The sequence below is a fragment of the Squalius cephalus genome (assembly GCF_949319135.1).
Source record: "Squalius cephalus genome assembly, chromosome: 15".
Classification (NCBI taxonomy): domain Eukaryota; kingdom Metazoa; phylum Chordata; class Actinopteri; order Cypriniformes; family Leuciscidae; genus Squalius; species Squalius cephalus.
In genome coordinates, this window is record NC_137136.1 from 2,898,519 (window position 1) to 2,910,652 (window position 12,134).

At 39.1% G+C, this 12,134-nt stretch overlaps 1 protein-coding gene across 1 annotated transcript in view; it reads left to right on the forward strand.

Annotated features, from left to right (window-relative positions):
• Positions 1 to 11,781, forward strand: part of iglon5 (IgLON family member 5) — a 198,440-nt gene extending 186,659 nt beyond the window's left edge. The window contains exons 6-8 of the mRNA XM_079894403.1: positions 795 to 915; positions 1,040 to 1,191; positions 10,242 to 11,781. Of these exons, the coding sequence (XP_079750529.1) occupies positions 795 to 915; positions 1,040 to 1,191; positions 10,242 to 10,342 (374 nt within the window). The 3' untranslated portion in view covers positions 10,343 to 11,781. The remainder of the gene's footprint in view (positions 1 to 794; positions 916 to 1,039; positions 1,192 to 10,241) is intronic.
• The last annotated feature ends 353 nt before the right edge of the window (positions 11,782 to 12,134 follow it).

Sequence of the window (12,134 nt, forward strand, 5' to 3'; positions counted from 1 at the left end):
TGACTTGACTTGACTTGACTTAAAGCTACACTGTGTAATTTTTTAAGTTGATTCTTAGCAAAAAACACTTTGTTCTTTCAAAATGATATGTGCTCATTAATGTGTAATTACTTCTACCAACTAATCAAGTATTCTCGTAAGCGTAGAATCTGCCATTTAGAATACATACGAGCGAGTCGCTCGAATGGCGGCAGCCATGTTGCGCCTCCATCTTGAAAATACATTAGCCAAAGAGGGACATACCTGAAAATTCAAGCTTCGCCTTTCGCGTTTTGACACTCAGTGGCACCGTGACGAATGCGAGGGGGAGATTACTCGCGACTGCCGGCAGATTTGAAATAGTACGGCCACCGTAGGAGTTAAAAAGCCCTCGGAATGGGAGGGGCTAGAAAGTAATATTCAGTTGATAGTCATAAACAATTTCACCGCTAGATGGGAGAAAATCCTACACAGTGTAGCTTTAAGAAGGATAGCCCATCTGGCCAAGATTGTAGTAAAAGCAATGACTTTACGAACTCTGGCCACCAAATCAGGCCTATAGGGGAGACCCCTAATAGGGCTATAAATGGGTCAGGGTCAATATAAGTGTTGAGAGCTTTTGTAAGCGTCTCAAATACATTGGACCAAAAGGTTACCAGCTACCTTGATGTATTTTAAAAAATATAACCCAATGACAAAAATCTTATCATTAGAGACTACTAACAACTATCATGAACAAATCAAATACGCTTTGATCAATTATTCTTTGAAATATCAATAAATCAGCATTATAACTGTGAGCTGTTGGTCTTTAGATCCACCGACAATTACAGATGTGAAGAACATGCCTGCCCAGCTGGGGAAAACTGCAATTCTGCGCTGTGAAGCTATGGCGGTTCCTACCGCGTCCTTTGAATGGTACCGGGATGACCGAAGGTAAGGTTACATTAACAAAGCGAGTGAAAGAGACGCCATGAACCATGGGAAGCAGCGCACGCTGGCTTACGTGACAACTCACTCAACTCTAAAGTGTGATCTTTCTTATTACTTCTTTTCTCAGGCCGGTAGAGAGCGATAACACGCTGAAGATTAAAAACGAGAAAACACGTTCCCTGCTGCTCTTCACCAACGTCACAGAAAAACACTTTGGCAACTACACCTGTTTCGCCTCCAACCGCCTCGGGGCTTCCAATGCCAGCATGTTACTCTTCAGTGAGTACGCTATTGCAGACACACTCGCACTCAAACACTCTCCAAACGTTCGTGACTCTACAAAGGCATAAAGTCAAGGATAAATAAACACCCTGCAGGAAGTGACTTTCCACTGTACAAAATAAACAAATGTGCAATTCTCGCTCCCCGATGCTAGTTTTCACGTAGAGCTCCTCCGTAGACGGATGGCAGCAATGTGTCCGTTGATGGAGCTTGAAAGCAAATGGTCTAGTACTGTAAACTCAGCAAAGCGCATCGTTTTCACCCTTTTTAATAATGCATAACTTGAACAAACTCCTGCAACAGCGTGAAGCATTTAAAAGGGTTTGTGACACTCCAGCACAATTCCCATGCATTAGCTCGGAAGTCCTTATTATTGATGTTTGAAGTGATTTTGATTGGGAATAAGTGACAATTTCATTTCTTTTTCTCTTTTTACTTATTGATTAAGCTTGTTTAGCACCATTACATCAAAAATGGTGTCCCCTATGGGTGAAATTCATGCTTGTATTTTAAAGTGTCTCTAATATTCTATTTTAAAGGCTCCTTCAATAGGTTTACATGCATCCAAGGTCAAAAAACACTTGAATTTTCTCATAATATACATTGCAGCATCAGATCTTTTCTCACAGTTTCTAAAACGGTTCGATAAAGCATCTGGTCTTTCTAAACTCCTCCTTTCCGAGAGCAGGCTCTGCTCTGATTGGTCAGATGGCCCAGTCTGTCGTGATTGGTCGAGCACTTACAGAGGTCCCTGAGGTCTGGACCGAGGTGTATATGATAAAGGTTGTGAAATAATTGGCTAATATTAATTCTAATTTGGTGCTGCACGGATTTTACACAATGCTGAAAAAATGTTAGAGATGACCAATCGCATTAAAGTAGGAGGGCTTTACGTTCACAGAAGCTGATCACGAATTAGTACATGGTCATAAAGTGTGAGATAAACTCAACATGTAATATTTGTCAGCTGTTTTGCAATAGAAATATTACACAACTAACAGAAATATTTAGGGGTGCAAACTAATAAACTTTTGTTTAATTTAGCTGTTTTTAATTGAAAACATAGGCTAGAATTTGCGTGATTCATTGCAATAAGTGTCAGTGTGACGAGACAAGAAAGATTAACAAAGTCATTTTCATTAGGCATAAGTTTAACTCTTTCCCCGCCAGCATTTTTGAAAAAAAGTTGCCAGCCTACGCCAGCATTTTTGATCATTTTCACAGAAGTTTCATGGCCAATCAATATATTTTGTTGTATGAATATCTGAACATGAAATATATCAAAAGAAAGAACAGAGCCATTTAATTCTAGCTTCTAGTTTTTTTTATCAACACTTGAATGTTAAAAATAAAAAGTTTCATAAAAAAAGCAAAATTTTGAGCAAAAATCTGAGAAAATTGAGTAATATCATCACTCCTGAAAAATCCTCTCTCCCTCTCACTCTCACTTCTGTCATTAGAACCAACGTGACTTTTTACTGCGCCGAGTCGAAGTGCTCCCGAGTGCTATTCCGCCATACATTATAGTTATCCTTTTTACCCGCTTAGAAAAGCGCCACGTTTTATTTTGTGTCACCATACTTGGTCGTGTAACTACTCGTGTAACTGTATTTAAATAGGGAAAACGTGGAGGTGTTTGGTCGCTTCTAACTTCATCTCTGTTTGGATCTTAATGAATGAACTGGGCTAAGCTAAGTGCTATCAAAGTGTCGCCGCGCTCCAGAGCGATTGAGTGCACGCACTGAGACGAGAGAGGTATGTATCAACTCGTCTTAGTTAAGGGAATAACATAGTTTAATATGAAAAACCGGTGGAGGGTTCCTTTAATAATGAATGTGCATGCGGACTCCATTTGAAACAAGCCCAACAAGTGAAGGAGACGTGCTGAATGAAATTGCACAACAATCACTTTAGATGGCTCTTATGGAACAACAGAAATGCAGCTGTTACTCAGTAAACAAAGCAGCTGCGCTCATTTCTGAACAGCATTTCAATATTTCCAACAACCCAGCATGTCCTCGAACACCCCTAGCAAACTCTATATTGTGACCTCTGTAATTATGAAACCCTGCGTACGGCCTTGTTTACAGCACGGGTCAGAAACCAAACGGCCATTAGCATATCTGAGTTTCAGCTCTTTCTCAGCACTTGATACACAGTGATACGAACAGTAACAAGGGCGTCAGTTTTACCGTATCAATCTCATCCTTTGTAAGAGCATCAAAGTGGATTTACAGTAAACAGCGTCTTCTCGACACGAACAACTCAAGCCAAGCTCTTCCAGTCTGAGATACAACTACAGTGTTTGCAGGTTCAGCAGAAGTGAGACTGGAATTGCTGACGACTCATTCCAGGCAGATCAAAATCGATCCTTTCTTTTAGGAGACAACAACTCCATTTATCTGCACTTTGATCTTTGAAACTTTGCACACCTTTTACAAACAGCTGTATTACACACTGCATGAAAGGGAATATCCGAAAAAAGCATAATAGGGGCACTCTGGCATTGTCATGCTACCACAGAGAATTGTGGGAATTGTAGTTTTGTCACACATAAAGGCCAATTTTATTGTTATTCTTCAGCTCACAAAATGTGTACATAAATTGCACAGCCAACAATTTAAAATGAACTATGATCATTCTAACAAACTTTCACAAGTTTGTTGTGCCTGAAGTGTTTGTTAACTGAATTCAAGTTTTGATACAGCAAATATTGTGTCCACTGCAGGACATCAGTGTCTTGAGTAATACAGGATTCCTATAAAGCATGCACTGTTGTGGAAAATGTGCTTTGAGCGTTTACCGAAAGCTTTCATTGTCTTACTGTAAATAGTTCCTGTCTTATACAGTTGCTCTGCTTTATTGAAGACAAACCTCAGGGATTTTTAAAAACCCAGGGCTGAATGAAACAACAAGGACACAATAACAAATCATATCAACTCTAGAGATTTCCTTGTACTAGCGATTTTTCTCACCAGTTTTCTAAATTATATATATATATTATTATTTTATACACAGGGAGACTATTTGGTTAGTGCACTAGAAGCATTCATCTCGTGATAAAGAAGGGAATCTCATGAAAACATTTCACCCTAAGAACGAAAGAAAAAAATGATATTGTCCATTTGCATTATTTTCATAACGGTTAAGCATGTTTTAATGCAGCTGGTTGTTTTGCTTTTGAACTCCCATTATTCTCTATGGTGATTCTCATTACTGTAATACAATGATTTTTCTATTTAAATGAGCATGAGTTCAAGACAGAAGAACAAATACTACTACTATATGATGTACTAACACTTAACTTTCATTATTATTAGTAGTATTTCATATCACAGTGGCAGAATTATGATATTGACAATTTGTGGGTAAATTGTCTTTGCAAAAAAAAAAAAAAAAAAAAAATTTCTTTCAATCTTGGTGGTGAAATTATGGTTCACACAAAAATAGACGTTTCCCTACTGTTGGCACAACAAACTATTTAAACCAGCCCACATTGGTTTTCTGTTTTTGTTGGTTGTTTTAGCTGTTTTTTCCAGGCAGACTTGCTGAAAACTATCAAACAAAACTCTCTGACCAGCAAACCCCATTAGTCTGTTTTGTTCATTATTCCGGGTGATTTCAGGGAAAGCAATAGGGGTGTAAAGAACGAGGAAGGTTAAAGGGTAACTCTCGCCAAAATGCAACCTAGGGTCTTTTTGTTAATCTACCCGAGTCAAACTTTTGTTTAAAAGCATAATTAGAATGGAAACGCCACTTTTAAGTTTGACCGTATTTTCGTTTTCGGTCAAATTGCCTTGTGAATGGGAGTGAATGGGGCACGACTATGATAGCATCAAAAATCACTATTTTTAAAACACTAAGAAGGCTCGACACAACATGAAACTTTGCTCGAAGTATCACCAGGGGCTCTACACATGAACTCCAGCATTGAGAACATTGTTTGTGTACACAGAGTTTACTAAAAAGAAAGATTTTGAACAACTCTCTGTGTCCGCCGGCATTTTGACAGTCAAAAATAGTCGATCTCCGAATGCAACGTAACAGGGAGGAGAGTAAAGATGGAAAGCTCCTAAAGCTTAGTTCCATATAAATTCACGGATAATTTGTTGTTTTGTCTTTCGTGAAAATCAATATTGACCTTGTATTTGAAAAAGGATCCTCATATAAGAAGCAATACTAAAATTCAGAGTCAGTTCATTCACATTCGGAGATCGACTATTTTTGACTATCAAAATGCCGGCTGACACATCTACCGTGAGTTGTTCAAAATCTTTCTTTTTAGTAAACTCTGTGTACACAAACAATGTTCTCAATGCTGGAGTTCATGTGTAGAGCCCCTGGTGATACTTCCAGCACAGTTTCATGTTGTGTCGAGCCGCATTAGTGTTTTAAAAATAGCGAATTTGATGCTATCATAGTCGTGCCCCATTCACTCCCATTCACAAGGCAATTTGACCGAAAACGAAAATACGGTCAAACTTAAAAGTGGCGTTTCCATTCTAATTATGCTTTTAAACGAAAGTTCGCCTCAGGTAGATTAACAAATAGACCCAAGGTTGCATTTTGGCGAGAGTTATACGCTTTAAGAGTTACGCTGCAGTCTACAGGCAACAGCAAACGAATATATGAAACAACTGTTTGTGAATATTTCATTCATTTAAGCCTCTTTCTTTGCTGAGGATAATTAACCGCAGCGGTTTACTTCTTTTCTGTAGCAGTTAGCTCCTGATTCCTCTTACATACTTAATGATGAAATGTTTTCAAACAGTACTGTAACTCTATAGCCAAATGAACTGCACAGAGCATAAACAACCAATTAGCGAGGCAAGTACATGTATGTCAGTTCTGCCACTGCAATTATTGCATAAATTATTAACATTAGTGTTTCACGTAGTGCTGTATGATTTCCGTTCAGACATTGTCGTATATTAAACCTCATTACTTTGTTAAATCTGCTTGATGAGATGCTAAAATGCTTTTGCCAATTCTTATAATAAAGGTTTCCATTTAAACAAATCTTTCTCTGTTCTCCCAGAAACATACTTTATCATTTATCATTTCACAAATTTCAGCAAGTAGCCACTAGCCAGTAAGTTGCTTAATTGCTATTAAAATATTTAAAGGGGTGGTTGATTATGATTTCACTTTTCTAACTTTAGTTAGTGTGTAATGTTGCTGTTTGAGCATAAACAACATCTGCAAAGTTACGACACTCAAAGTTCAAAGCAAAGGGAGATATTTGCGTTTAAAGAAATCGTTTTTTAAGGACTACAACAAACGGCTGGTAGAGACTACATGACATTCTTCATGGTTAAGTGACATCACCAACCCTAAAATTTACATAAACCCCGCCCCCGGGAACACAGAGTCCATGTTGAGAAGAGGAAGAGTTGTTGTAGTCGAGCACATTTGTGAGTCAGCTCAAACTGTAGCATCCGTCTTTTCACATGCAATAGAAAGTCACTCTGTGTGCATCTCACAACAGTTCCAATACGAGCGATTTATAGATTAGATTATCATGACAGAATATGCTAATTGAAGATAGTTAACTCCACATCAGCAACATACATTCATCAACTAACCATTCAGAAAAGTCCTGTTGCATTCTACGTGTTGTCACTTCTTCGTGAGTCTCTCCATCATTGTATGACTTCGGTTTAAACATAAAAGGCAGAACAGTTTCTGACATTATAGTGTGTGTCTGCGTGAGGTAATCGGAGCTGCTAACACACACGAGCTCTTGAAACTCCGCCCCCTGTGCCGGGAGCAGCAGCTCATTTGCATTTAAAGGGCCAGACACAAAAACGGTGCATTTTTACCCTAACCCTCAAAAAGTGACAACTTTAACATGCTATATAAAAATATCTGTGGGGTATTTTGAGCTAAAACTTCACATACACACTCTGGGGACATCAGAGATTTATTTTACATCTTGTGAGAAGGGCATTATACAACCCCTTTAAGTAGCTCAACAAGCTCCTCTATTGATGAATTTCCTATTTAAAGAAGGCTTTTAAAGGCTTCTGATATCCATCTCTTGGTTCTGGTGATAAATTATGTCTCAGCTCTTCCTGAGAAGAAGCCAGTTTCACTCGATTTTAGGGTCACACTCTTTCTAGCCCTAAAGGGCAACCTATAAAGGCGCTGTTAAACACAAAAACAAAAGCAGCACCAAGTCAACTCCTGTATGTAATAACATAACATCAGAGTTTGACCGCGTTCTGGACCCAGCAGGCGGCAGATCTCTCAGTGGAGAAGTTTGCTGCTGCTGGAAGATTCAAAGCAGAGCAAAGGAGAAAGGAGGAGGAGGAACAGGTCACGGAAAAACCTTGGGATGGAGCCAAAACATTGTTGCATTGAGTGATTGAGCATATACACAGAAAGATCTCACATTTGTTCCAACGTTGGTTTTCACGCATGGCTGCTTCTGATTTTGGCATAAATTGGACAAAACTCTCAAACCTCCCGTGTTTTGTTTTTGTTTTTTGTGCAAAACTCAATAGGGCTGTGTGTTATATTTTTTCACTATAGTGCTATATATCTCAGTACATCTCAATACCAGTGTAACAGTGGTTACAATCCCTGGACAGGGCAGAAAAAGGAAGCTATCAACGGCTGCAACCGGATTTCTGAGAAGACAGGTTCAGAAAAAGTGAGTGACTGCAAAAGACCAGCAGCAAGACTTGGTGGCAACAGGCACTGAGGTTTCAGCTTGCCCACTTAGGTACTAAACGCATGCCAAAACTCTGAGACGTACACCACTACTGACCCAAAAGCACAAGAAAAGTGCTCAAAATCATATAAATTATAACTTTTCGGCCCTATATATCAGCGGTATGTCTGGAGAAAGAAGAATGAAGCATTAGCTGTAAAGAACACTGTCTACAGTTAAGCATGGTGGCACTCGTGATGCTCTGCGGCTGCTTTGCGTCCTCTGGCACTGGAAACCTGCAGCGTTTGAAAGGCAAGATGGATTCATTGAAGTATCAGGAAATCCTAGGAGAAAACGTCATGCCGTCAGTGAGGAAGCTGAAGCTTTGGCGTCATTGGATCTTCCAACAGGATAATGATCCCAAGCATACCTCAGATTCCACCAAGGCTTGGTTTCAGAGGAAGTCCTGGAAGATTCTACAGTGGCCATCATAGTCACCTGACTTGAACCCCGTAGAAAAGAGATTTTGAGATTTGAAGAATATCACTGAACTGAAGGCCATTGCTCATGAGGAACGGGCTCAGATTCCTCAGAAACGCTGCCAGAAGCTGGTGTCTGCTTATACATCTCGTTTGCAGCAGGTTTGCAGCAAATACTTAAGATGTTTGCCATGAAGGGGTTGAATCATTTTGAGATTGCAGAAGTCATTAAAAGTTGCATTTTCAGTTGAATTTGGGGAAACCACTTGAAAAATGTGTTGTGTTGGGCTATTTCAACTACTTTTGTTTGATTTGTTCATTGCAAACAGCTGAAAGTCTGTAAATTTTGCCAATAAACCTGATTTGCAATGGTGGTTAAATCATTTCGATTACAACTGAATATTGTCCGCAGAATGCTGTGATTGACCAATCAGAGAGATTAATTTTTTATAGATTGGCTCTACATTATTGCTTACATAATGCTTTTATAGCTCATTCATTAGCAATATAAAGGTCCTTCGCACAACCAGTATTAGTAAAAATACCATACAGCATCATGACGGTCCATATCCATGTCATCTGTTTTTTGCCTTTTCTTCCCTCCTTTTCATTCCACCCTTCTTGTTCCTTCTCCGGCCCATTATGTCAGAGCGCTGCTCTCCTCTCTTCTCGTTTGTTCCCGCTCTGTTGTGTCCTGTTACCCCAGGATGTCATCAGCAGATTCTCTCCCTCCATTCTTCACATTTCAGTCCCCAGTGAGTGATTCCTGTTCTGTTCATGCCGTTTCCCCCCTCATGCTTTACCATTGTAAGCAAGTCCTCCATCTCTCCCTCCACCATCTCATTCTGTCTCCCATTATCTCCGCGAGTTTTTCCCGTGATGAGTCTCCTGTTGTCAGTTACATACGTCTCCTCTCCACACCAGCGTCTGGCCTTGACTCTCACTTTTCCATCAAACATGTTGCAACCTTAATCTTCATCCTTAAGAGAATAAACATCTATCCCACCTCTGTCTGTCTTAGGGATAGATCATCTGGAAATGAAAATCCTGCAGTTATTTACTCATCCTCATGTCGTTCCAAAGTCATATGCTGTTATTTATATCATTTCTTTCATCTTCTGTTTAGGAATAATAGTGTCTAACCTTCTCCTCTGAATGCTTTCACAATGTTTTCATAAATATGTTGTTTTGGCTTAAATATCACTTAAAGATTAAATTTGTCATGATATGATCATTTTAAAGTGAATATCAGTCAAACAAACTAAAATAATTAATCTGGAGTGCTGTTAAAAATAAGCCATAAACACAACCCTATTGTTTATTCTAAAAAAAAATATATATATATTTTAATTCATTATCATTTTTATTGTATTTTATTTCTTGCATTTCATTTTTATTTTATTTTAAATATTTGATTTATTTGTGTAAATATTTGACATTTTAATATAATAATTGTAATTATTTTAAGTTATTTTAATTGATTTAAAAAGATTTAAATTCACTATATGCAGATATAATATACAGATTTATCAAGCCTTTACACAATCCTTCAAAATTAGGTTGAAGTCAATAATTTGCGATCCTTTTAACCTGCATAATATGACTCATTTTCTAGTTTAAAGGGCTTGTGACATCAGCCAAACAGGGACAGTTGTTTTAGAAGTGGAGCAAATTATTATTTAATAAAAATAATATATAAAAACAATTAAATACTAAATATAAATTTGATTGAACATTGATGAAAATGTTTTAATGTATTGAACATGCACCAGTGCAATCAATACATGCACTCACTTTTTTTTCTTTTTTTTTTTTGAAATGTGCATTTTGCTAATGATTTCATGGTGACTTAGTGACCACCTTTTTTCTCTCTGGTTTTCCGTGTTCACATCTGCTTCTCTGTGCTCTTGCAGGGCCCGGGGCGGTGTACGGCGGAGGGGTGTCCCTGAACGGACGTTTATCAGGAGTCGGTCTGTGGTTCTGCCTCTCCATCTCTGTTCTGATGAAGGTCTAAAACTTTCCCGCTTCGGAAGGAGTCTTTAAATACGAACCCATCACTGTGAACAAAAAGAAATTATGCATTAATCCAGGAGCCATCGCTACATCACTCGGTCATTCCTTTCTCTTCCTATTTCCATTCACGCCCGGTCGCATATCACGCTTCATCTCCCCCTCCCGTCGCCAACGACGGTCACCTTTTAACGTCCAAACCTGCTATGTGATGCAAATGATGTGAACGACAAGATAACGGTTCTGTGTCTCTTGATGTGCGTGCTGGACATGCTGGTCGTAACGTAACGGTGTTGACGACGATGGTTGCGATGTTCGGGTGACCCTCTCGGAGCTGTTTCACCAGCGGGCCCGTCGGCCGTTGACCCTCGGATCCGAACGCAGAGATCTGAGCTGAACGGTGGTGCATTCTGACATACGTAGCTACTATGAATGATGTCAAACCACGTGTTTTTCTTTCTAGCGAGGGTTAGCAGGAGTGCCGTGTCATCTCGGCCCCTCGTTTGCGTTCGTTTGGGCTCTCGACCCAAAGCGAACATCTGACCCGCGTCCAGCCCTCATATTGTCCTCAGTCTGTCCATCACTCAGATCGTCCTCAGTGTAAATATATATGCAGCAGAGGCCACTCATTTCACCGTTTCCCATCAGCCTCTCTGTTTCAGCCTTTTGGCTTGGACGATATTGCTGCCTTTAAGTCACGTTGGAATGATCGTATTTACGAGATGAGCATGCATTCGCCACCGAAATGTCATTATTAGAGGAGATTCATTGGTATTGATCATAATAAGTTTAGTTTTTAACTCACATTTAGAAAAGTGCTCCTCCTAGTGCTTAAACGTCTTGTGTTTGACGGGAAGTTAAAAAAATTGCTTTTTAAAATGAGGTTTGTTAGATTGCGAAGTTATTGCGATGTTGGAAATGAAAAGTGAGAACACTATCTGGTTGTCGAACTTTAGTTAATAAAATAAAAACTACAGCTGTAGACTCCATTCACGTAGCCTACTAAAAACATTTGCAAACATGGCTTGAAAAGTGAGAAACGCGATGCAAAGAGTGAAAGAAATATGAAGTTGCGCAATATGTTTCAAAATAACGTGAATGCATCATAAATATGTTCAAACTCGTAAGTAGGAACTTTCCACAAGGACTTGAAGGCAGCAGAAGTTTCTGGCGTCTCCTGCCCTGAAACAGTTCATCGACTTCTCGTTGCTTGTGGATAGCATGTACCGGTTAGAAATGTCCCTCTTGTGACCTCACTTCCTGCACCGACCCCGTTTTAACCCCCTGCACTGTGTACATTTTAATCTGCAAGGTTAACTGCTATTCCTTTTTGGTGTTAATAATGATGATGATGATGATAATAATGATGATGACAATGTTAATAAGTATTTGAATAAATATGATAGTAATTCCATGTGAGAAAAAAATGTCAGAGCTGATCACAAGCCATGTGTGTGAAAATATTTTGTACTAAAAATCACTGAATTCATCAAACAGCAAAAAAGAACAAAAAAACTTTTTGAAGTATTGTGCTCTGTTTTACCATGATTAACTTTTTTAAAAATGGAAGTAATTTGACCAAGTCCGTTAAAGAGAGCAATCAGTGAAATGTGAGGGCGCTTGCACGCTAGATGAATCAGAAGATCTGTTTTGAGCTTGAGAAAATGGCTGTGGGAACACAAACATACAGTACGAAGTAGAGCGTCACTTGTCTAATCCATTGCATCTGTCCTCTTGTCTTTTCCATTGAACTCAATGCATTTGCATTGGAAACTCTAGCGTGTAGGCGTCCTAAT